Below are 26414 nucleotides of genomic sequence, written 5' to 3' on the forward strand. Positions count from 1 at the left end.
CCAATTTGAGTTCTTTTATCAGCAATCGTTTTTGAACAATCAATCTATCCTACCAATATAAACATGCATGCTCAGTTTCTAAATGGTCTCTCCACAATAACAATACTAAACAGTTCAGAAGCAACCAGCCAAGATGAAAAAAAGGTGGGATTGATGGTAGGTACTGAAACATATGGTAAGATTACCCTCTGTAATCTCAAGGAACAATTTGGACCAACTGTAGCCCCTTGTGAAATCTGCAGAAATTTGTGTTAGTCATACAAAATGTCTTAAAAATCAGCACTAGATCATAAAAAATGAAGAGCAAAAAATATAATAATTATCCTCTTTAATTACAATGCACAATGTTAATCATTGAAAAATATGAAACTAAAGATAGAATAATTGAGTATTTTGGATTGACTATATCAGAGTTGTATAACTAAATCAATATAAAAAGTGATGAATTAACCCATCCATTTGTGGGTGAGGAAACAATTATGCATCTCCAATCTTCACACACACAAACTAGGAAGACCACTGGTTATTACAAAACACTGGAAAAGATAAGTATTTTGTAAGCTCTATGTTGGACCACTTGTCAAGTCTTCTTCAGGTGGTGAGAAGACCTGGCATGTTCCCTTGCAAGACAAATCCACTATGCTCCTCAAAAGTGTACAGAGTATACTGTAGGTCAGTGTACAAGGTTGCCATGAAGTACCTCAAGCAACAATAGTGTGCTTGTTCACACCTGATCAGTGGAAGGTCTATGGAGTTCTTAAAATGTTTCTCATTAACATTTTGAGAGACCTGAATCTGTACACAAATGATCAATTCTCTAGTATTTACAAGATCGAGTGTATCGTCCCAGATCTGCAATCACAGATTTCACAGGGGGACAAACACAAGATGACCAATTTCAAAGTATTTCTATTTATTCCCCCCCCCCCCCCAACATGGCTACATAGAAATGATGTAACTTGTGCGCATCATGAAATTAGTGCCATTATGTCACAAACACCAATGTGGTCAGCCTGTAAATCTGAAGTAAGTCTGGTTTAACTAAGGTAAAGGGCAGAAGCTCCTGTTATGATATTGGAGCAATACAGAGTTTTAACGTGCCACACTACCGATTGGACTCTAGGTTAAAATAAAAGTCAAAACATCAACACTTTAAAAACAAAAGTCTGTTAATTAGTCTAATTTCACAAATCTGCCCAAGGTGATTTGGGACTATTCTCCATAGTGAGAGGCAGTTTTGGCAGGTCGAGGACGAGAGGTCGGTAGGTGGGCTGTGGGGTGATTTCGGCTCAGTCACATGGTGGAGCATTGCCATTGGGGCAGGGGCTAGAGGTTCTGCTGGGGGATCCACTGCACTCAGACTGGACCCGCTGGTCATAGTCAAGGTGTATCCATCACATCACATGATGTACACCTTCTCAGCTTGGGAGAAGCTGAAGACTTCTTTGGTTCTGGGGCAGATCACCTTGTCATCTTGACGAATGGATAGAAGAGACTAGAGGAAGGAGAAATGATTAACATGAATAATAACAATTACTCCATTGCCATTGTAAAGATGAAATGTGTGGGATGTAGAGACTCACGTTGTATCCGTAAACATAGCCGTTGGGCAGCATCATGGGTGGGTTGTTCTCATTCATCACCTCCCCAGAGATTTTGCACACCAGACGGGAGTTGGCACAGTGTGCCATGGGTAGGGGCTGGGCCAGTTTGTTCAGGGACTTGCTGCACACGGGGCAGTCAGGGTTTTTAGAGGTGCCATCCTCCTTATAACACTGACTGCGAGCAGAAAGATTAAGGGCTAAAACTGTATCTGTCACTTTACATTCCAGTACTTAACAGCTGGAGGTCTTTGGCAGAACACATTGAGCCAAATATTTTGAAGACCTTGAATTTGATGTGCAGTTTTAGATAAGTAATTATAGAGACCTGGCCATCACAACCAAACGGAGACAATGTGCATCACCAAAACAAGCAGATGACAGAGCACCACATGTTACTGGTTGAAACAGCTAAACTAAGGAGCACAGAGCGGTGACCAGAAAAGATACGGAGTTTTGATAGCAGACAGGCCAGCCTGGAGTGTGATGGTAAACACAGAGTTGTTGCCCAGCTGATGTAATCTGTAGTTGTCGTATCTGAACTGTTGGATCAGCATTTTCCAGCGGGCAGGGTCCAGGAGATCCTGTGAGGGTTGACGGACAAAGAGATGATCAGACCTGATCACAGGCCTACAGTATTTGACATACACAAAGGAATATGCACACTACAGGCTAGGGCATTACTATGGTATTACCTTATAAGGGGAGATATGGGTGTCTGAGGGGAACGCCAGCATACCCATCACCTGCCGCACCTCGTCCAGCTGACCCCCCTCTGCTTGGCTGAAGTGCTTCCGCGCATGTCTGTGAAAAACATGGATCATGATTGTTCTCATTTGAACTTTAAATATGTCTCAATGTTAACCTGAATATTTTATTACAGGATGTGCAATGTCAGCAGAAACGGTTTCCTACCTGACGGCGTCCATGCGCTTGTTCTGTCGGATGAGCTCGATAAACTCCTGGATTCGCAGACTAAACTCCAAACAGCTCTGGAAGGAGAAGCATCAATGAGTTAATATGTACATATAATGTACGAGACATCATGATCTACTAACAGACATGGCATAATCTCCTGCCTTACCTTCATCTTGCGGAGGCGTGATTTGTTGTCATGACACCAAGCCAAACAGGTGGCGGTTTCCTGTCGCTCTAGCGACTCCTCCACCTCTTTGGCTGTGAGGAACATCTCAATGTTGACCAGGTCCTGAAGGACAGGGAGAAAGAGGGGTCATGTGAAATAGAGACAGCACAGAAAATGTAGTTCTCTAAACAATTACAATACTAGCAGCCATTGGAGATACTACCAAAGTATTTTACTGTAAAGGATAAGAAACTATAAATAGTATCCACGTAATCTTGTATGCATATTGACGAAGAGAAGTGGGACGCACCTCAATGCCACTTTGCCGTGCCAGTTTGACCGCTGTGTTGTAATAGCCACACCGCAGCAAGTGTTCTACCATCATGCGGTCCATTCGTTTCTTCTTCCAGACATTGACGCCCACTGGCTGGTCGCTGCTGTGTTCCTTCAGGTGTTCAATCCTCCGCTTACACAGCTTAGCACTCTCATCCTCCGCCTGGATGGACTCAGCAGCCTATCCAATATTCACATGTTCTATACTTACTGCATGTAGTACTTGAGCTCTGCTCTGCTGGATCCTCTTCATTTTACTGCTTTGATTAACTTATGTTGGTAAATCATTGTTTTGAAATCACTCAATAAACATGTACAAGATTTAACAAGTACTTAAGAAATTTGCAAACGTGAAGTTGGCTGAAATATTGGTAGCTAAACTATCTGGGGTTGATCGAGGAATACTGTAAATAAATAAAAAAATCTCTGCACAGCAACATTTCAATGCTAACTGTTCAGAGGGCAACTACCTTCCTCTTCAGGGCACTGAGCTTCTCCACCACCCCATCCAGAAGGGACACCACAGAATCCACCACTGGGAAACTGCTGAGGGTCTTCTCCAGCTCTGCCACCACCATGGTTACGTGACTCGTCTCCCGGTCAATGTTCTTCTGTGCAGCTCTGAAGCGCTTGTTCAGAGTTTCATAAGGTACCTGTACATATGATCAATGCAAAAGCTACATGAGGTGGTTTCAGTCATCCATTTTGACCATTTAGGGTTCATTATTTGGCTGAAGTTTCCAAATATTTGATCCATAACCTCTAGTTGAGTGTACAAAACATTATGAACATCTGCTTTTTCCTTGACAGACACGACCAGATGAAAACTACACTATATATATATATACAGAAGTATGTGTACATCCCTTCAAATTAGTGGATTCGGCTATCTCAGCCACACCCGTTGCTGACAGGTGTATAAAGTCGAGCACACAGCCATGCAATCTTCAGGCATACATTCAACGTGGCAGAGTCATACGATACCACCTTTCAAACAAGTCAGTTCGTCAAATTTCTGCCCTGCTAGAGCTGCCTCGGTCAACTGTAAGTGCTGTTATAAATGGGTTTCCATGGCCGAGCAGCCGCACACAAGCCTAAGATCACCATGCACAATGCCAAGAATCAGCTGGAGTGGTGTAAAGCTTGCCGTCATTGGACTCTGGAGCAGTGATCTCTGGAGTGATGAATAACACTTCACCATCTGGCAGTCCGACATACAAATCTGAGTTTGGCGGATGCCAGGAGAAAGCTACCTGCCCCAATGCATAGTGCCTAGGGCTGTTGCGTTGACCGTATTACAGCCACACTGGCGGTCACGATTCATAAAGGCAGTCAAATTCCACATGACCAATTAGTCACGGTAATTAGGCTTCTCCAAGCTCTGATGCTGCTGGTCATTAGTAGCCTACCAAACTTGCTAACGGCCTGGTACTCAGTACTCTATTGTCCCTCTAATCACCCCGTCATCAATGCAAATGTATTCGAAAATCGAATCAAAACACTTTTGCGCAACATTTCTATAGGCTATGCAATTGCGGGAGAAAACAGAGTGATGGCCGCTAATAAAAAGAGGTTCCCATCAGCTTTCTATAGGCTAGGCCTACTATATTATTTCTCAACTTTCCTAATATTAAGAACATTGCTTATATTTACAACAGGAGTATAGCCTACCTGGCTGGCATGAAAATAAACCACGGGGAAAAGCATCCTCCATTCTCTATTTAAGTGCATAGATGACAAGTATTTTTTTCCCGCTGCCCGTTTCGATACAGGTGAATAATAATGGTTCATTCTAAATCATAACAAATTTCACACATATATTATTTAGTATATGTAAAGACAAGATTAAATCAAGAATAGTCTAATGGGTGACAATATTAGCCTATCACTTGTGAATTATATATTATCACTTGTGAATGATGCCCAGCATAAGGAACAATGCCTTTTTTTGCAACTTGTTCAAATCATAATCACACACCTCATGTAGCCTAGCCCACAGGCCTATGTTTTAATAAGGTTTGTATCACAACTAAAGTGGCAAATTAACTTCATAAAATTAAGCACATTAACCTGCTTTACAAGAGGTGTAGAGCCTAACTGGCATATATAAGCAGCATGTGAGTTTCACATTTGGGGAATATAATTTTCACCATTAAAAATACACCTTTATAATAAAAGCATTACATGCATAATTGTATTTGCGGTCACTTTTGATAATGGTGTTTTCCGCTAATGGAATATTCGCGCTTATAGCCTACTACCATGTGAAGAAATATCCTAATAGTTTATCAACATTTTAAGCTAAACGTTCTGATCTGTTGCGTTAGCCACATTGCATAAAAAAGTTTTTTTGATGCTAGTGGTTGTATTCATTTGGGATCTATCGCATCCCACAACTGCCCCAGACTATGTTTGGAATATTTATTTCTTGCACAGAATAGGTCGACTTTAGTACTATGGGGGATAGTAGATTGACATAGGCTAGTGCTTTTGCTGTTTGTTAGGCCTACTCATCTTGTTGGCTGATAAAGTAAATGTGGACAGTTCTTCCAATATCTTCAATATGCACCTCGGAATTGGATAAGGACGCGCGCAGTTGCGCCCCTGATGTTTCTGTCTTCACTTGCAGCCTGTGAGAAAGACCTGATCACATGACTGAAACACTCAGGGAGAAGGGCACAACGCAGCAATCCGGGCCGCAGAGTATGCTATCTGTTTCTTCTGAAATAGACTACATTTTCTTCATATCATGCGTCTTTAGACCTGTCTAAAATAAATAATGGATTTATTGTGAAGGGGTAGGCTATATTACATGAATTTATTAAGACTTTTTAAAATGGCTTGTAGGCTATGTGTGGAAGCCAGGAGATGCTAAATGTGTTTATGTTAATTAACGGTCAATTACCGTGAGACCGACAGTTATTTGCTTGACAATCACCGGCGAATGAAATTGTGTGACCACCACAGCCCTAATAGTGCCAACTGTAAAGGTCTGGGGCTGTTTTTCATGGTTCGGGATAGGCCCCTTAGTTTCAGTGAAGGGAAATCTTAACACTACAGCATACAATGACAATCTAGACGATTCTGTAATTCCAACTTTGTGGCAACAGTTTGGGGAAAGTCCTTTCCTGTTTCAGCATGACAATGCCCCTGTGCACAAAGCGAGGTCCATACAGAAATGGTTTGTCAAGATCGGTGAGGAAGAACTTGACTGGCCTGCACAGACCCTTGACCTCAACCCCATCGAATACCTTTGGGATGAATTGGTACGCCGACAGCGAGCCAGGCCTAATAGCCAAACATCAGTGCCCGATCTCACTAATGCTTTGTGGCTAAATGGAAGCAAATCCCCGCAGCAATGTTCCAACATCTAGTGGAGAGCCTTCCCAGAAGAGTGGAGGCTGTTATAGCCTAAAAGGGGGGACCAATTCCATATTAATGCCCATGGTTGTTTTGGAATGATGTTCGACAAGCAGGTGTCCACATACTTCTGGTCATGTGGTGTATGATCCCTTATTGATGTCACTTGTTAAATCCACACAACTGTTTCCTGTGTTTATCAAGAATGGTCCACCACCCAAAGGACATTCAGCCAAGTCAACATGGACCAGCATCCCTGTGGAACACTTGACACCTTGTAGAGTCCATGCGCCGACAAATTGAGGGTGTTCTGATATGCAATATTAGGAAGGTGTATAACAGATTCCAACCAACCACCTAAGGCCTTAGTTTTGGGACATCTGGAGTCTATATTGGTTGGACTCCCTGAGTTGTGCATTGTTCTGGTGGCTGGCAATGGAAAATAACCCTACCACAATATAGCCGGCTTCACCAAAGAAGCATTTCCTTTCAACAAAAGCATTTGTATAATCTCTAGGAACTCTATTTACCAGATGTAAAGTGGAATATGTCCCTCGCTATTAAATAAAAAGTCTGAATCCAACTTTTGTCCTTACAGCACCATATTCCCGTTGAGTTAGAGGGCTGCAATTAGACCACGCACTTCACGCGAGACTTCCTACAGCTAAATCTGGCGTGGGTCGGACAAAAGTTGGATTCAGACATTTATTTCATACCACGGGTCAAATTACATCTGGTAAGTAGAGTTCCTAGAGATTATACAAATGCTTTTGTTGAAAGTAAATGTTTCTTTGGTTAAGCCGGCTATATTGTGGTAGGGTTATTTTCCGTTGCCACCCACTAGAATGATTCACAACTCAGGGGGTCCAACCAATACACAGACTCCCGACAGTGTGTCCCAAAGCTACTAAGGCCTCAGCTCTGATAATATCAATCATCACAGTCCTATTATGCGAATTAACGTAACAACCACTCAAATGGCGTACAAGTACTCTTACAATCCCAATTTAATTAAACGAGTATTCAGATAAAATGGCGACTAAGAAAGCAAACATACAGCCGTCTAGCAGCAGCCACATAACAATAAGTGTCGCAGTGTGATATGGCTGCAAATTCGATCTTCTCAGCCATATTGTCGAGGTAGTAATTTGAGGACACTGCGCTTGTTAGCTAGCTTTAAAAAACAACTAGCAATAGCTACTAACTAGTCCACTGACCATAAATACCATAATTATACAGTTCTAAACGATCAACTGACTAGCATTCATGTCGCTTTGGATTTGCGACTAATTTAGTTAGCTTGCATGCTAGCGACATCTGAATATTTTTGGTGACGCTGTACTTCACACAGCTGGTGAGGAACCATCCTTGTCATGGCATGTTGATTTCATAGGGACACACTAGCTAACAGCTAGCTATGGTGAATTTGGAAACAAACGTGAATAACTAGTTAGATTGATCTAAGCTAGACATTTGTTAGTTTTGAAATCTGCGTCAGTGACAGAGGAAACGTATTCACACACGAGCTGGCAATCCAATTCCAAGTCATGTTAACGTTATCACGTGCAGTGTGATGAATTGCTGACTTCACACGCCACGGAATATGGACAGAGAACCAGCTAAAGCTAGCTAGCCGACACGACAGGTATCAGCTGGCTAGCAAGTTAGCATAAGATACGTGGCAAATGTGTATATCTTTTGCTAACCACGTTTGCGAATAACCACCAATCTTCTCGATAATTGACAATCAACTACTGGATTGGGATGTTGTATCTGACCAAGTATTTTCATAACCTCAATCTAACATTTGCCCCGTTGTTTTGAACCAACTTGCCCCTGCCTGACGTCGTTAACGTTAGTTAGCTTGATAGCTAATAGCCAGCCAAATGATCGGAATTAGCGCATAGTTTGACAAATCTGAAGCTCATGCCTGCATCACGATCCGGTTAGTCTTGATTTTCACTCAAATAAGCCATTTCAAACCTTCAAAGTGGGATACTCTTGAACCTTCAGCGCCATGGATAGTTGGGCAGCTGTCTCTTGCACCGCCATCTTCATTTGTGCATTTCTAGGATTTTACTTGCAGTGCAAAAAATACGTATGCTCACTACAGCCATCTAGTGTGCTGGTGTCGTCAGTAATACTATTTTGGGGGGGGATAGTGTGTAGAAAAATGTCTGATAGAGGGTGATACTATCCCAAAAAAGTCTGTTTAATGAAATTGGGCCCAAGCAAGCTTATTTTTTAAACTTATTTTCGAATACGTGGTTGTACATGCGGCAGGGGTTTTAAGAACAACTGCGAGGTCAGCGAGAGGTGAGAGAGCTATCTGTTGGTGGCCTACATGAATGACACTGTTGACAAAACACAAGCCTAGTAGGTACAATCTAAGATATCTTGATGTTAAATGGTCATTTCAAAATGCCTTTAAAGTTGCTCAAGATGTATTAAGTAAGTGAAGTCATATATTTTTATTGTATAATGGGCTTTACATGACCTGTAAGTCATGAACTGAAGCTCAAATGTAATTTGTCTAACATTGAAATGCTTTGTAAACAACAGGTGTAGACTAACAGTGAAATGCTTACTTACAGGTCCTTTTCCAACAATGCAGAGTTAAAAATAAAAAACAGAAATACCTTATTTACATAAGTATTCAGACCCTTTGCTATGAGACTCAAAATTGAGCTCAGGTGCATCCTGTTTCCATTGATCATCCTTGAGATGTTTCTACAACTTGATTGTAGTCCATCTGTGGTAAATTCAATTGATTGGACATGATTTGGAAAGTCTCACACCAGTCTATATAAGGTCCCACAGTTGACAGTGCATGTCAGAGAAAAAAACAAGCCATGATGTTGAATAAATTGTCCGTAGAGCACCGAGACAGGATTGTGTGGAGCCACAGATCTGGGGAAGGGTACAAAACAGATTAAGTTTGGAACCACCAAGACTCTTCCTAGAGCTGGCCGCACAGCCAAACCGAGCAAATGGGGGAGAAAGGCCTTGGTCAGGGAGGTGACCAAGAACCCAGTGGTCACTCTGACAGAGCTCCAGAGTTCCTCTGTGGAGATGGGAGAACCTTCCAGAAGGACAACCATCTCTGCAGCACTCCACCAATCAGGCCTTTATGGTAGAGTGGCCAGATGAAAGCCACTCCTCAGTAAAAGGCTCGCTTGGAGTTTGCCAAAAGGCACCTAAAGGACTTTCAGACCATGAGAAACAAGATTCTCTGGTTTGATGAAACCAAGACTGAACTCTTTGGCCTGAATGCCAAGCGTCATGTCTGGAGGAAACCTGGCACCATCCCTAAGGTGAAGCATGGTAGTGGCAGCAGAAGTGGCTTTGGGACAAGTGTCTGAATGTCCTTGAGTGGCCCAGACAGAGCCTGGACTTGAACCCGATCAAACATCTCTGGAGAGATCTGAAAATAGCTGTGCAGCGCCGCTCCCCATCCAACCTGACAGAGCTTAGAGGATCTGCAGAGAAGAATGGGAGAAACTCCCCAAATACAGGTGTGCCAAGCTTGTAGCGTCATACCCAAGAAGACTTGAGGCTGTAATCGCTGCCGAAGGTGCTTCAACAAAGTACTGAGTAAAGGGTCTGAAAATGTATGTAAATACAATATTTCAGTTCTTTAAAAAAAATATACATTTGCAAAGAAAACAAAAACTGTTTTTTCTTTGTCATTGTGGGGTCTTGTGTGTAGATTGATGAAGGGGAAAAAACAACATAACCAATTTTAGAATAAGGCTGTAACATAACAAAATGTGGAAAAAGTCAAGGGGTCTGAATACTTTCTGAATGCACTGTAAGTATGTGTGGGTAGAGTCCAGTGTAGTGTATGTGGATGAAAGTTAGTGTAAAAAAGGGTCAATGCAGGTAGTCCAGAGTGGCCATTTGATTAGCTATTTAGGAGTCTTATGGCTTGGGGGTAGAAGCTGTACAGGGTCCTGTTGGTTGCAGACTTAGTGCACTGGTACCGCTTGCCATGCGGGAGCAGAGAAAACAGTCTATGGCTTGGGTGGCTGGAGTTTTTGACAATTTTTCCAAGCTGTCCTTCTCAGAACCTATTATCAATGATGATCACAATCCACTCAGTTTGTTTGCACTATGCCATTCTTTCTCAGTGATACAATCACATGACAATGGCAACAGATGCTGATGATCAGAAATTATTTATTTTCCAGAGCTAAAAAGAAGACCAAATCTACCTGAACATGTAAGTATATGTAATTGGTTTCAATGGCAAATCTATAGAGATACACATTACTTTAAGCAGTGCACTGTCAATGTCTAAAGATATAAGAATTAACAGTAGACCACCTCCTTATGTATATGATCTATATTTTGAATGTGCATAAAACATCATGAAGAATTCCTTTCGGCAAAAGGTTCTATTGTCTGATCCAACGTGCCATTTGAAAAATATTTCACTCAGCCATTACTGACTCTTGTTCCCCATACACCCTCTCCCTTTTCTCTTTCCCCCTCCCCCTCTCTCCACTGCATGCTCAGATTTATTTTCCTGTAGGAGCCCTCCCCCAAGCCTGTCTAGTTGAGTAATGATCCATATTGTGATTGGCTACTATCCAGAGGCAGCCAACCTTGATTGGCTGTCACATAGCTCCTATGATTGGCCAATGCTCTGCCGCATGTTTTAGCAAGCACAAGCACAGTCTGGATTTGAGACACAGAAGAGGGTGATGCAAGGTTTGTGATCGTCCACCCCCATGTTGTGGTTCCTTTGTGCCGTGTGTGGTTGTCCAGGTCACTAGGTCAGGATACAGGGCAGCGTTGTGTTCACTCAGCGAGGGGGAGTATGCTGAGTGGCACTGAGAGGGGAGGGGCATAAGGGGGAAGTATGGAGATGAGAAGTTGTAGATACTGTAGTATGGTGTTTTTGTGTGTTTATCAGTGGTCTAATACTTTGAACTGTATTGTGATGCCATTCCCAGCCCTCTTTACTGAGAGATAATGTGTGTGTGTGTGTGTGGGAGATTTTTCGGTGTTATTACTAGGAGTCAGTAGTGCATTTTACACTGATACGCCTGTGCTTTTTCAAGAACAAGGAGCAAAGAATTTTGAAGCAATCAACACTGAGTCCTACACCACAGGTTTCTGATTTTCCACACACCTTTTAAATTCTCCTAATCGAAAAGATAGGTCTGTTGGACCCCCCCCAATTCAATTCAAAGGGCTTTATTGACTCTCTCTCTCTCTCTCTCTCTCTCTCTCTCTCTCAGAAAAGCATAACCAATCCAATTATACATTTGGCTAGTTCCACAAATATAACCAGCATTTGCTATTTACAGTATACCATTCACATAGGTCCGTTGCAACTTAAAAGACGACATTAGACTTGCTGTCAGTTATCAAACTAAATGTGGCCAGTGCTTTGGTTGGCCTGTGCATCTCTCTGGTTGTTGGTGGAATCCGATGTGAAGGTGCAGAACCATTAGCTACGCTGCAGTGAGTGCTGGGGAGATGGCTGCAGTCTGTGCTCAGACCATTGGCTCAGACAGTGTAATCTTTCTCTGGGGCATCTTCCTCTCCCCTCCTTTCCTCTGTCCTTCTCTCTTTAACATTCACATCTTCTTCTCTCCCCTCTACTGCATGTCTTATTTCATGTACAGTTCTGTGATATAACAGTGGATGCCATATTGTCGTTCAAGATATTTGTGTTTGTGTTTTCTGTGTTCCGTATTCAATGAGTCACTGTTTCATGTGTTATGTGGCGGTTCCAGATTGTATCACACTCTGTGTTTATAGTCAGTTGTTGTTCCATTCTCTCCCAGCTCTGTTCGTGTTTAGATGTTACTTTGCTAAATGATCCACAAAGGAATATTTGTATCTGGGGCTATTTAATTGGCCGATGCAATGTGCCAACATGCCCGTACACTGAACTAAAATAGAAACGCAACAATTACAAAGACTTTACTGAGTTACAGTTCATATGAGGAAATTAGTACATTTTTCACATGACTGGGAATACAGGTTTGCACTGTTGGTCACAGATACCTTACGGCGAGCACGAAGAAGAGCTTCCCAGAGACTGGTTGTGCAAACCTATAGTGTAATCAGCAAACCCATCAGTTTCATCAGTGTGGCTGGTATCAGACGATCCTGCAAATGAAGAAGCCGGAGGTGGAGGTCCTGGGCTGGCATGGTTACATGTGCTCTGCGTTTGTGAGGCCGATAGGACCTACTGCCAAATTCTCTAAAACAACGTTGGAGGCGGCATATGGTAGAGAAATTAACATTCAATTATCTGGCAACAGCTCTGGTGGACATTCCTGCAGTCAGGATGCCAATTGCATGCTCCCTCTAAACTTGAGACATGTGTGGCATTGTGTTGTGTGACACAACTGCCCATTTTAGAGTGGCTTTTTTATTGTCCCCAGCACAAGTTGCAACTGTGTAATGATCATCCTGTTTATTCAGCTTCTTGATATGCCACACCTGTCAGGTGGATGGATTATCTTGGCAAATGATAAATGCTTACTAACAGGGATGTAACAAATTTGTGCACAACCTTTTGAGAGAAACAAGCTATTTGTGCGTATGAAACATTTCTGGGATATTTTAATTCAGCTCATATGAGTTATCTATCCCTATGATACAGCGATGTAGCCTGGATGGGACACGTTAGAGGACATGCTGTGCTAGATCTGCTGGAATGAAGTCGCAAAACAAAAGTCTCCCACTTAAGTATTTTCCACTCAAGCACAAGTGGAGATCTGTTTACATTCCAGCATTCACTTGTAAGAAGTTGTGCAGAAAAAAATACTTGCTTTGCAGTGGTCAGGTGAATAGATCTTTAAAAATGGCAACATAAGAACTATCACTGGCCAGGGTGTGAACCAGCATAGAGAGCTTTGGGACACAGTATTTGTTTGATAATAGAATGTGCTATCAAATTAACCTTGTGTTGTATTTCCAAAAATCCCAAAGTATTTACCTCATTATTTTACCATAGAGACTCAGACTTTTGTGGCTCTGGATAATCACCGGTGACACACTGGAGCTGTCATTTAAATAAGAGTTTTTTTGTGTTTGTTTGTCACATGTAGTTACTGACCATCTCAGGAGCATGAATTACAATGACACCTTAGGTACATCATGTACTGTACACACAGTAGAGTCATTAACAGTGAGTCAAGATATCTATGGTTTTAATCATATTTACTAAGAAACCATATGGTAACTTATTTCAAATATGTAATCACAATTGATAATTAAAGATGTGTAGGTTTTATAATGATTGTTTTAAATCTTAAACACAAACAAGTCAATCATGTCATTATTATGTTATTACACATCTTTGTGTTGATATGCAGCAAATGTACACCATACACTGTAAATTGAAACTCAGCAAAGTTATCATGTATCACATTTTAATTTACACGTTTTATTTGAGGGCGTTTGTTTTTCTTCTGTTGGCTATAGCCTATCTTCTGTTATTGCATAACACTTTACATTTGGCCTTCTTTCGGAAAACAAAAGATACATTTCGTGTGGCCTTAGCTCCACCCCATTTCTTTTCTCATTTTCTTTCAGCCACCTCACTCACGCGGCTGCTTTCTCTCTCTCTCGATCTCCCACTCCCATAAATGCAGTGACACTTGCGTTCTGTGTGCACGCGCGTGTGACAGAGAGCGATAGTCGAAATAGAAAGTGAGGAAGGAAGGGAGAGTGAGGGAGCATAAGGGAAGTAAAAAAAGGGGGAGCATATGTATGTTTGTCACTGAAGGGGAAAAGGAAGAAGAACATTCAAGTATCCGCCATATGCTGTGGATTTATGATGTCTTGCTGAAGTGAATGTCCTTTTTTGGGGAAAAAGATGGGAAGCTCGCATTTGCTGAACAAAGGCTTGCCTTTAGGTAAACATTTACCTTTCCTTTTGTGCATGGGACCAAATGTTAACTGTGATTTGGGTTGTGTGGTGTGGACACAGATCTGTGTGTTCAGTGTGCTGTACAGTATTCTACCTTCCCCTCCCCCCTCTTCCTTCCCTCCTCCCCTCTCTCTCTCTCTCTTTCTCTCTCCATTATCTTTCATCTCTCCCATTCAGCCACTTACAATACTGTAATAACTTGCTTTCCACTCCCGAATATGTTTCTGTTTAGCTGTTTTGGACCTGGTCAGAGGAGATGTGTGTGTGAGGGGGTTAGAGCCTTTCTGTGTTGATCCAGGGAACGATTTGCCTCCTGTGGTATGAAGGACAGTACCATTTCCCTCTAAAAATGTGAGGCAAGGACACACACAGCACATATTTCCTGTTCATTGTGCAGTGGGGAACGGTATTTCCAGTTCCGGCCTTGACTTGCTTCCTCATTTTCCTTTCAGGGGAGAAGGAAACTTTGATTCTAGAACAGTCTACTAGGGGAATACTTCAGGTTCAGGAAGTACAGAAAACAGCTTTGTAGGTGCTTAGTACTGATGCTGTTATTGTGAATACTTCCATGTTTTCATACTGGCGTCTGTTACTTGGACATTTTGTTTTCTTGTATTCACAACAGCAGCATATTGTCTATATTGGGGGTATTGTCTGATCTTCATGATTGATCTTTGTATGATTATTCATGTCTGGGCTCGTAGGGGTCTTTGATTCTGTGATCAAAGGATCGTGTCTTATCTCATTAAAATTGACACACCAATTCACCCCTGGGGTGCTCAAATTGGCCGAATTACCACAATACAAAGCTCACATATCATTATGGCCATGGAATGTCATGATAGTGGTGATAAAACATGCATTGTTTGTTCATTTTTTTTTAGCATTTTTGTCATCTTTGAAGAACATGACTGAAAAATGTGTTGTAGACCAACCAGACGGGGCTTAGTGATCTGTGTACGTGAGAGAGTGCTTGTGTGATTGTGTTTGCCTGTGTGTGTGTGCACACGTGCGCTTGCGTGTGTATCGGTGTGTGTGTGTGTACTGGTAGCTGATGAGGGAGTGAGCTGAAGGAGAGGGGTGTGTCTACACTCCCCTGGCTCATCTGGGAGGGAGATCTCCTGTGGGAACAACAGTGGGTAGAGACGGTCACGCCATGTTTGTGCCAGATTGGCTCTGATCATAAATCACACAGCTCGAGCTGCTCACAGGTGCACTATTTTCCCTCTCCCTATGGTGGTTACAGTTACAATGCTACCTTTAATATGAATGCAAATATAGATTTTATTGTGCTGTATTAAAATCGAATGGGCTGATTCCTGGCATGCTCACTGTAAAAAAATGGTCTAATAAATAAAATAGAGCTATGTTTGAAGCATTTCACATGTGCATGTTAGAGGACAGCTCTGATATCCTTGTAGAACACAACTGGGGCTTTCTGAGGTGCTGACCTTATTTTCAGGAAGTAGCTTTGACTGTATGAGCATAGATGACTATTCACTGTAGCAGACGGAAGAGGGACAATCCTTAGGCCACGAGAGACACTGTTTAGAATATTGGACCCAAGGGTCGTTCCTACTGATTCTCACAAGGTCATATCCTCCACTGGAATGAAAGATATCTTCTTCCAGTTAGAACGCAGTCTGTAAATGTGTCAGTAATGTGATGATGTGGATCTTTTTCCATTCTCACTATTTCTCCCTGTTGATGTGTTCACAGGTGGAATACCATGTAGAACTGGTGCTCATATTTGGACTAATTCCAGTGTTAATCCAGAAGACTGAATTGTGTAGTAAAGTATACTACATCCCCTTGTTACTGTTATCTTCCAAAACAAGTGGATGTACAGTTAAAACACAGATTATTTGGGACAATGAGTAGCATCAGTGTAGAAAATGTGACATATTCTAACAATTTGATGCACAGAGGATTTCCTGTTGCATTATTCTGTGCGTGAACCGTAGTGTAATTGACCCACACAGTTGCTCTTTAAATTGGTTTCTCACTGAAGTGGTTTAGTCATTTTATAGTTGATACGAGCATGGCAGTTGGTTAAATGTCATTTAAAGTTTAGTTACCACTCTCACTGTAATTTGAATGGCTAATTTGATGAATTGCACCATCAGGGGGTGTTTCTCATTTAGTGACTAATTTTCTATGAAAGGCTCCTGGCTGCTTTTCAGAAACATGCATGAAGATGACCTATGACATTTTAAATGGATTTCCAGTCATGGATGCAATATTGACTGATTAAAAACCGCAAATAATTCTGAAACCCAAATAAAGTAAGAGACCCCTTTTTGGATTTTTGTTTACTCGCATGGGAATCATTAACATACCAACTGGATTTGTGGTGGTTTTAGGTGGAAAATAGTAAGCAAGATCATAAACACAGCTGCAATTTGCCCACACTGCCATGTCATATCACAACCCGTACTGTAGACATACCTCTTTCCAGACTTCCTGTCTGTGAGCGGTCCTTAACAGTAGACTATGATGTCAAATATAGTATGTTTACCCATCCTCTCTGTCTACAGGCATCCGGCCCCCAATTATGAATGGGCCCATGCACCCCCGGCCCCTGGTGGCCCTGCTGGACGGGCGTGACTGCACCATAGAGATGCCCATCCTGAAAGACGTGGCCACTGTGGCCTTCTGTGATGCCCAGTCCACCCAGGAGATCCATGAGAAGGTCCTGCCATGCTCTACATGTTATCTGTCTGCTCAGCTTCATTTACATGCTACCAGTTTCAAGTTAATTCGACTTAAAAAAGACTCCCTGGCCTAAAAACAGTATTTGTTTACCATATTATATGCAAGACCCTGTGCTGTTAAACAAGTTTGTTCAAACACCGTAATCAACAATGTCCTAAAAACAATGACACAAACAACTAATTTACAATGACAGAAATAAGCCTGACAAGTATACATTTTTCAGTTAAAATAAATTGAATCCCCCTAATTAACAGAACAGTACAATAGACTTTTTTGGTATCTTTTTTATTTTAATTTATGTTGCCTTTTGGTAGGCAGCCATTTGTAAATAAGAATGTGTTCTTAATTGACTTGCCTAGTTAAATAAAGGTGAAAAATAATAATAATATAATAAGACTTGATTATATCCAGTGTTTCTCCCACCCAGCGCAACAAAGCAAAATTGAACATCAGAGGAAAATTGTCCATCCATACTTCCTGTAGTGCTGATTCCCAGTGTGTGTTTTCTCCTGCTCTGGTTCTGAATGTATGGCAGGCTGAATCTTTGAGCTCTCCCTGGCCCTGGAGAAACAGATGGCACCCACATTCTCTCCTCATTCCCTTTCACAGGCCCATAACCACCCAGCTCCTTGCCTAATTAAAAGATCCCCTTTCAGTTTAATTGAGCTACATGGTGGCTTTACACAGCGTATAAAGGGAGAAGTGGCAGAGCGTATGGTACTATCTGCAGTTGGGCTGATCATGAAATGAAACGTCAAACGTGGTGAGAATAGATGGGTTACCACTACAAGAGCCCAATGGAGAGCCCATGTCAAATCAAATCAAATGTATTTATATAGCCCTTCTTACATCAGCTGATATATCAAAGTGCTGTACAGAAACCCAGCCTAAAACCCCAAACAGCAAGCAATGCAGGTGTAGAAGCGCGGTGGCTAGGAAAAACTCCCTAGAAAGGCCAAAACCTAGGAAGAAACCTAGAGAGGAACCAGGCTATGAGGGGTGACCAGTCCTCTTCTGGCTGTGCCGGGTGGAGATTATAACAGAACATGGCCAAGATGTTCAAATGTTCATAAATGACCAGCATGGTCAAATAATAGTAGGGCCTGTCAGGGCCTATGGAACAACGACACCGCTATGGTTAATGAATTACTATGCATTCGGATGACACATTAGTTTAGTTATATTTCTCTTATTGAAGGGTGCTGTATAACTGTCCTCTGATGTACTAAACCTCATAGCGTTGTGTGGGCAGGTACTGAACGAGGCTGTAGGAGCTCTGGTGTACTAAACCTCATAGCGTGTGTTTGCAGGTACTGAACGAGGCTGTAGGAGCGTTCTGAGTGTACTAACCTTAGCGTTGTTGGCAGGGTACTGAAAACGAGGCTGTAGGAGCTCTGATGTACTAAACTCTATAGCGTGTGTGTGGCAGGTACTGAACGAGGCTGTAGGAGTCTGTGTTACTAACCTCATAGGGTTGTGTGGCAGGTACTGAAGAGCTGTAGAGCTCTTGGTGTACTAAACTCATAGCGTTTGTGTTGCAGGTACTGAACGAGGCTGTAGGGCCTCTGTGACTAAACTCATAGCGTTGTGTTGGCAGTGTAGAAGAGGCTGTAGGAGTCTTGTACTAAACCTAAGCGTTGTGTGTGCATAGTCTGAAGAGGCTGTAGGACTCTGATGTACTAAACCTCATAGCGTTGTGTGGCAGGTACTGAACGAGGCTGTAGGAGCTCTGGTGTACAAACCTCATAGCGTTGTGTTGGCAGTACTGAACGAGGCTGTAGGAGCTCTGTGTACTAAACCTCATAGCGTTGTGTTGGCAGTACTAGAACGAGGCTGTAGGAGCTCTGATGTACTAAACCTCATAGCGTTGTGTTGGCAGGTACTGAACGAGGCTGTAGGAGCTCTGTGTACTAAACCTCATAGCGTTGTGTGGGCAGGTACTGAACGAGGCTGTAGGAGCTCTGTGTACTAAACTCATAGCGTTGTGTTGGCAGGTACTGAACGAGGCTGTAGGAGCTTGTGTACTAAACCTCAATAGTGGTTGTGTTGCAGGTACTGAACGAGGCTGTAGGAGCTCTAGTACTAACCTCATAGCGTTGTGTTGGCAGGTACTGACGAGGCTGTAAGGAGTCTGGATGTACTAAACCTCATAGCGTTGTGTTGCAGGTACTGAACGAGTTGTAGGAGCTCTGATGTACTAAACCTAAGGTTTGTGTGGCAGTACTGAACGAGCTGTAGGGCTCTGTGTATAAACCTCATAGCGTTGTGTTGGCAGTACTGAACGAGGGTGTGGAGCTCTGGTGTACTAAACCTCATAGCGTTGTGTTGGCAGGTACTGAACGAGGCTTAGGAGCTCTGTGTACTAAACTCATAGCGTTTGTTGGGTAACTGAACAGGTGTAGAGCTGATTAAAACCTCATAGCGTTGTGTTGTGGCAGGTACTGAACGAGGCTGTAGGAGCTCTGTGTACTAAACCTCATAGCGTTGTGTTGGCAGGTACTGAACGAGGCTGTAGGGCTCTGTGTACTAAACCTATAGGTTGTGTTGGCAGGTACTGAGAGGCTGTAGGAGCTCGTGTACTAAACCTCATAGCGTTGTGTTGGCAGGTACTGAACGAGCTTGTAGGAGCTCTGGTGTACTACTCATAAGGTTGTGTTGGCAGGTACTGAACAGAGCTGTAGAGCTCTTGATGTACTAAACCTCATAGGTGTTGTGTTGGCAGGTACTGAACGAGGCTGTGAGCTCTGGTGTACTAAACTCATAGCGTTGTGTTGGCAGGTACTGAACGAGGGTAGGAGCTCTGGTGTACTAAACCTATGAGTGTTGTGTTGGCAGGTACTGAACTGAGGCTGTAGGAGCTCTGATGTTAAACCTATAGCGTTGTGTTGGCAGGTACTGAACGAGGCTGTAGGAGCTCTGGTGTACCACACCATCACACTAATGAGGGAGGACCTTGACAAATTCAAGGCACTGCGGATCATTGTCCGCATAGGCAGCGGCTTTGACAACATCGATATCAAGTCGGCTGGAGATTTAGGTGAGATCCTGCTGTGCTCTTTCTCAACTTGATACGGATGTCCACCTAAAGACTTACAGGCTGTGAACTGGTCACTAGGTCAAATCTTCTATTATTTTCTGCATGTTATGATATTCCATTTAAATAAAGTGCAATTGCTCAGATCTACATAATATTTTATTTTTATTTTGATACAGTACCAGTCAAAAGTTTGGACACATACTCATTCAATAGTTTTTATTTATTTTTATTAGTTTCTACATTGTAGAATAATAGTGAAGACATCAAAACTATGAAATCATGTAGTAACCAAAAAAAGATTGAGACACCCTTTGCCTTGATGACAGCTTTGCACATGCTTGGCATTCTCTCAACCAGCTTCATGAGGTAGTCACCTGGAATGGATTTCAGTTAACAGGTGTGCCTTGTTAAAAGTACATTTGTGTAATTTCTTTCCTTCTTGATGCATTTGAGCCAATCAGTTGTGTTGTGGCAAGGTAGGGGTGGTATACAGAAGATTATGGCAAGAACAGCTCAAATAAGCAATGAGAAACGACATGAAGATCAGTAAATCCGGAAAATTTCAAGTACTTTGAAAGTTGCTTCAAGTGCAGTTGCAAAAACCATCAAGTGCTATGATGAAACTGGCTCATGGGGACCGCCACAGGACAGGAAGACCCAGAGTTACCTCTGCTGCAGAGGATAAGTTCATTAGCCACTAGCCTCAGAAATTGCAGCCCAAATAAATGCTTCACATAGTTCAAGTAACAGACACATCTCAACATTAACTGTTCAGAGGAGACTGCGTGAATCAGGCCTTCATGGTCGAATTACTGAAAAGAAACCACTACTAAAGGACATCAATAAGAAGAAGACTTGCTTGGACCAAGAAACACGAGCAATGGACATTAAACCGGTGGAAATGTGTCCTTTTGGTCTGATGAGTCCAAATTTGAGATTTTTGGTTCCAACCCCCGTGTCTTTGTGAGACGCAGAGTAGGTGAACGGATGATCTCTGCATGTGTGGTTCCCACCGTGAAGCATGGAGGAGGTGGTGTGATGGTGCTTTGCTGGTGACACTGTCTGATTTGTTTAGAATGAATTCAAGGCACACTTAAACAGCATGGCTACCACAGCATTCTGCAGCGATACGCCATCCCATCTGGTTTGCTCTTAGTCCCACTATCAGACCCAAAACACACCTCCAGGCTGTGTAAGGGCTATTTGACCAAAAAGGAGAGTGATGGAGTGCTGCATCAGATGACCTGGCCTCCACAATCACCCGACCTCAACCCAATTGAGATGGTTTGGGAGGAGTTGGACCGCAGAGTGAAGGAAAATCAGCCAACAAGTGCTCAACATATGTGGGAACTCCTTTTAAGACTGTTGGAAAAGCATTCCAGGTGTTGCTGGTTGAGAGAATGCCAAGAGTATGCAAAGCTGTCATCAAGGCAAAGGGTGGCTCTTTATAATCCCTTCATAAAATAAATATATTTTGATTTGTTTAAACTTTTTGGTTTACTACATGATTCCATATGTGTTATTTCATAGTTTTTATATCTTCACTATTATTCTACTGTGTAGAAACTAGTAAAAATAAAGAAAAACACTTGAATGAGTAGGTGTGTTGTAACTTTTGACTGGTACTGTAGGTCTATACCCACCTTACATTAGGAGTAGCTGTTTACATTCGTCCTGTCCTCCAATAGGGATAGCAGTGTGTAACATGCCAGCAGCATCGGTGGAGGAGACAGCGGACTCTACACTGTGTCACATCCTTAACCTGTACAGACGGACCACGTGGCTCCACCAGGCGCTCCGCGAGGGCACCCGGGTCCAGAGTGTGGAGCAGATCAGGGAGGTGGCGTCTGGGGCGGCGCGGATCCGTGGGGAGACACTTGGCATCATCGGCCTCGGTTAGTGTGAGATATTACTGTACAATGTTATATTATAGATGTAGGATCTTAATTTGATCACCCTGTTGCAGGATAATTTTCCTCCAATGCAGGACATTTAAAACTTGTAGTGTATTTGAGGTTTAAAAAGGCTTTCCACGTTGACATTTCAGACTTGATTTTCCCTTACGAAAAATGTATCAACCCCTACAAACATTTCCATTAATTATAATCCACATAATAATTCACATTTCTTGTTGCTGCATGATTATTTTCCTGCTGTAGTAAACTGGCTCAAATTAAGATCCTGCACCTGTACATTGTATTTCACTGCCCAACTGGCTGTTAGCTGAAGATAACATTGTCGGTATAATGAATAGGAAATGGTTGTTTAAATATGGGCTTGTTTAGTAGAGTTCGATGGCTTTTCTGTATCCCATTTTGAGCTGTGATTTGTTACAAAACAGGCATTAAGGGAATGTGTAAGGAATTCATCTTTATTGTATCTCTTTGCTGTAACTATTTACTTGTCTGGGTATTACTCAAATGTCTGTTTTTGTCTGTCCTCAGGTCGTGTTGGCCAGGCTGTAGCACTGAGAGCCAAAGCCTTTGGGTTTAATGTGATATTCTACGACCCGTACCTGTCTGACGGGGTGGAGCGAGCCCTGGGCCTGCAGCGCGTCAACACCCTCCAGGACCTGCTCTTCCACAGCGACTGTGTCACCCTCCACTGCAGCCTCAACGAGCACAACCACCACCTCATCAACGACTTTACCATCAAACAGGTCGGGGCCGTGACATGCACGTACACAGACAGAAATATATAGACACTCACGCACAGAAGCCTACTGGGTCCATGTCACTGCACTGGGGGATTTAAATCTACTAAGAAGACCAATGTAGCATGTCCTTTACAGTTGTGTCCTGCACGGTCTACATATTTTATATGGTGTGTTGTAGATGCGCCAGGGTGCGTTCCTGGTTAACACGGCCCGAGGGGGGCTGGTGGAGGAGAAAGCCCTGGCACAGGCCCTGAAAGAGGGGAGGATCCGAGGGGCGGCCCTGGACGTCCACGAGACAGAGCCCTTCAGGTGAGCTAACTTTAAATTCTTCTACTGTTTTCATTCTACTGATATTTATATGACACTGTGTTGAAGTGATGTTAACAATAAATTCCCATGTTTCTTCTGTCTCAGTTTCAACCAGGGCCCTCTGAAAGATGCTCCAAACCTCATCTGTACTCCCCACGCTGCCTGGTACAGTGAACAGGCTTCTATTGAGATGAGAGAGGAGGCAGCCAGGGAGATCCGCCGAGCCATTTCAGGTAACACCATTACACTAAGCATGGGTATTCTCGGGTGGATTCTTGTGTCAGGCACCCCTCTCTAATAATAACAACTCCCCAATAAGCCCATTGTGCTTCATCGGTGACTGTTTCCTGCTTCCAGGTCGTATTCCAGACAGCCTGAAGAACTGTGTGAATAAAGAGTTCCTAAGCCAGACTAGTCACTGGGCCAGTCTGACCCCTGCTGTCAGTCACCCTGAGGTCAATGGGGCATACAGGTAATACAGTGGGGCAAAAAAGTATTTAGTCAGCCACCAATTGTGCAAGTTCTCCCACTTAAAAAAATGAGAGAGGCCTGTAATTTTCATCATAGGTACACTTCAACTATGACAGACAAAATGAGGGGGAAAAATCCAGAAAATCACATTGTAGGATTTTTAATGAATTCATTTGCAAATTATGGTGGAAAATAAGTATTTGGTCAATAACAAAAGTTTATCTCAATACTTTGTTATATACCCTTTGTTGGCAATGACAGAGGTCAAACGTTTTCTGTAAGTCTTCACAAGGTTTTCACACACTGTTGCTGGTATTTTGGCCCATTCCTCCATGCAGATCTCCTCTAGAGCAGTGATGTTTTGGGGCTGTTGCTGGGCAACACGGACTTTCAACTCCCTCCAAAGATTTTCTATGGGGTTGAGATCTGGAGACTGGCTAGGCCACTCCAGGACCTTGAAATGCTTCTTACGAAGCCACTCCTTCGTTGCCCGGGCGGTGTGTTTGGGATCATTGTCATGCTGAAAGACCCAGCCACGTTTCATCTTCAATGCCCTTGCTGATGGAAGGAGGTTTTCACTCAAAATCTCACGATACATGGCCCCATTCATTCTTTCCTTTACACGGATCAGTCGTCCTGGTCCCTTTGCAGAAAAACAGCCCCAAAGCATGATGTTTCCACCCCCATGCTTCACAGTAGGTATGGTGTTCTTTGGATGCAACTCAGCATTCTTTGTCCTCCAAACACGACGAGTTGAGTTTTTACCAAAAAGTTATATTTTGGTTTCATCTGACCATATGACATTCTCCCAATCTTCTTCTGGATCATCCAAATGCTCTCTAGCAAACTTCAGACGGGCCTGGACATGTACTGGCTTAAGCAGGGGGACACGTCTGGCACTGCAGGATTTGAGTCCCTGGCGGCGTAGTGTGTTACTGATGGTAGGCTTTGTTACTTTGGTCCCAGCTCTCTTCAGGACCTGTCTCTTATACACATCTAGATGTGTATAAGAGACAGGCCCCAGATCGAGGGAGATTATCAGTGGTCTTGTATGTCTTCCATTTCCTAATAATTGCTCCCACAGTTGATTTCTTCAAACCAAGCTGCTTACCTATTGCAGATTCAGTCTTCCCAGCCTGGTGCAGGTCTACAATTTTGTTTCTGGTGTCCTTTGACAGCTCTTTGGTCTTGGCCATAGTGGAGTTTGGAGTGTGACTGTTTGAGGTTGTGGACAGGTGTCTTTTATACTGATAACAAGTTCAAACAGGTGCCATTAATACAGGTAACGAGTGGAGGACAGAGGAGCCTCTTAAAGAAGAAGTTACAGGTCTGTGAGAGCCAGAAATCTTGCTTGTTTGTAGGTGACCAAATACTTATTTTCCACCATAATTTGCAAATAAATTCATTAACAATCCTACAATGTGATTTTCTGGATTTTCTTTTCTCATTTTGTCTGTCATAGTTGAAGTGTACCTATGATGAAAATTACAGGCCTCTCTCATCTTTTTAAGTGGGAGAACTTGCACAATTGGTGGCTGACTAAATACCTTTTTGCCCCACTGATACATCCACTGTTGGTACAGAATAACATGTAGATACAGGCACTGTATGCATATTTTGCTACAGGCCAAAATAAAATGTTGGGTGTTATTTGTGGATGCTGGTGACTCATTTTCTGGGCATCCTCCCCTCCCAGATACCCTCCTGGTGTTGTGAGTTTGGCCTCTGGGGGGCTCCCTCCGTCTGTAGAGGGGATCGTTCCTAGTGCCGTGCCCATCGCACATAGCCTGTCCAGCACCGCCCACCCCCCTCGCGCCCCCTCGCCGGGCCAGCCAGGCAAAGCGGAGTTGGACAGAGATCAACACCCCAACGACCAGTTGTAGCCCCGCCCCACAGAGCTCTCTGTCCAACCATAGAACTCTCCTGGTCTTCATCACCCCAAAGAGGAATGGAACTGAAGCATCATGTGTTCTAAACAGCTGCCATGAAACAGACAGACTCACAGAGGTCCATTACAGTTCATCTGGTCCAACCATAGTGGAGTCGGTCGTCTTTTTGAAACTTTTTTTTGTGTAGAAAAAAAATCGAATAATATTGTGGATTCGAAAAGAGAAAAATATCCTTTAAAGCCAATCCTACTGTTTAGACTATAGTTTGTCCAAGTAACGTGGGCGAATGTCTGTTTTTGTGTCCTACGGGTTCTTGTTAAAGCAGAAGTAGTTGATTATAACATGATTGTAACTGTTTGCGTACAGTTTTTAGAAATATGAAAACAATTATTTGTAGTGCAGTCTAAAAGAAAAACAAGGGTGAAAACTAACCAACTGATTTTAAAAAGACAATAGAATATTTGTTTTATATGTTTCCCAACAAGCCCCAAAAGAGGCAGCTTTTGCACAGGTTCTCAGGAAATGGAGTTTCCCTAGTTCTTTTTCTTCTACACCACATAGTGCTTTGTTTTTCTACCCGCCTGCCTCTGGTCTATATTAGCAAAAATACTTTAAGTTCCATTTGTTCTTTCAGTTTAAGGGGCATGTTGTTCTGTAGTCTTCAGCCTCTGTATAAATGTTAAAACTGTGCATTTTGGGAGAGAAGACCCCCCTGTCTTGTGCATACCTGACGTACTGCTTGCCTGTGTCAGTGTGACTTGATTGTAACGTGTCTGAGAAGAGAAGCAGCTCCCAGCTGCACAATTAGTAGCAGACATACATTGCCTCTCTTCTGGTGAAGTAGTAGGTTAGCAATATACAGTATACATACTATATATTATAAATATCATTATTTTTGGTTAATCAATATCCAAAAAGAGATGTTTGTGACTGTATGCATTTGTATGAATTATTTTAAAAATAAATAAAAGTCCCTGTTGAAAGGTCAAATGTTATGTCTTTGTCCGTTGGCATTCTGTCCAAGTTCTGATATGATTAGTCTTGTGTGCCAGGCTTCTAGGC

The 26414-nt window shown here is 42.7% G+C and overlaps 2 protein-coding genes and 1 long non-coding RNA gene across 5 annotated transcripts; 1 reads left to right on the forward strand and 2 right to left on the reverse strand.

Moving 5' to 3' along the window:
• On the reverse strand, positions 1-8468 carry LOC111967320 (macrophage erythroblast attacher, E3 ubiquitin ligase). Its single transcript, XM_023992256.2, has 9 exons — positions 8362-8468; positions 3489-3671; positions 2996-3199; positions 2686-2808; positions 2517-2593; positions 2297-2405; positions 2052-2185; positions 1584-1779; positions 1-1495 (listed from the first exon to the last, which is right to left on the reverse strand). Exons 1-9 carry the CDS (start codon positions 8434-8436, stop codon positions 1400-1402), a joined length of 1197 nt encoding a protein of 398 aa, XP_023848024.1. The 5' UTR covers positions 8437-8468; the 3' UTR covers positions 1-1399.
• LOC111967318 (C-terminal-binding protein 1) lies at positions 7022-26347 on the forward strand. Of its 3 annotated transcripts, XM_023992255.2 has the most exons (10): positions 7022-7114; positions 10569-10600; positions 16813-16967; positions 19883-20027; positions 21716-21922; positions 22472-22686; positions 22862-22992; positions 23098-23225; positions 23350-23464; positions 25160-26347. In XM_023992255.2, exons 3-10 carry the CDS (start codon positions 16830-16832, stop codon positions 25344-25346), a joined length of 1266 nt encoding a protein of 421 aa, XP_023848023.1. In that variant the 5' UTR covers positions 7022-7114; positions 10569-10600; positions 16813-16829; the 3' UTR covers positions 25347-26347. The 3 variants fall into 3 exon arrangements, with proteins under 3 accessions (XP_023848023.1, XP_023848022.1, XP_023848021.1); XM_023992254.2 differs by lacking the exons at positions 7022-7114; positions 10569-10600 and adding an exon at positions 11009-11091; XM_023992253.2 differs by lacking the exons at positions 7022-7114; positions 10569-10600 and adding an exon at positions 13921-14261.
• Positions 18225-18690, reverse strand: LOC139028124 (uncharacterized). Its single transcript, XR_011480290.1, has 3 exons — positions 18661-18690; positions 18363-18442; positions 18225-18303 (listed from the first exon to the last, which is right to left on the reverse strand). It is a non-coding gene; the product is annotated as an uncharacterized lncRNA (long non-coding RNA).
• Positions 26348-26414: the final 67 nt, after the last annotated feature.

This window comes from Salvelinus sp. IW2-2015, linkage group LG8 (genome assembly GCF_002910315.2).
Source record: "Salvelinus sp. IW2-2015 linkage group LG8, ASM291031v2, whole genome shotgun sequence".
NCBI classification, from domain to species: domain Eukaryota; kingdom Metazoa; phylum Chordata; class Actinopteri; order Salmoniformes; family Salmonidae; genus Salvelinus; species Salvelinus sp. IW2-2015.

Coding starts and splice junctions, on each gene's coding strand:
- LOC111967320 (XM_023992256.2), bottom strand. CDS start 8,436: ATGAAGATGGCGGTGCAAGAGACAGCTGCCCAACTATCCATGGCGCTG. Junction 3,672..8,361: donor AAGAGTATCCCACTTTGAAG/GTTTGAAATGGC, acceptor TCATATGTACAG/GTACCTTATGAAACTCTGAA. Junction 2,594..2,685: donor CACGCCTCCGCAAGATGAAG/GTAAGGCAGGAG, acceptor TTCTCCTTCCAG/AGCTGTTTGGAGTTTAGTCT.
- LOC111967318 (XM_023992253.2), top strand. CDS start 14,222: ATGGGAAGCTCGCATTTGCTGAACAAAGGCTTGCCTTTAG. Junction 16,968..19,882: donor CCCAGGAGATCCATGAGAAG/GTCCTGCCATGC, acceptor TTGTGTTGGCAG/GTACTGAACGAGGCTGTAGG. Junction 22,993..23,097: donor CACGAGACAGAGCCCTTCAG/GTGAGCTAACTT, acceptor CTTCTGTCTCAG/TTTCAACCAGGGCCCTCTGA.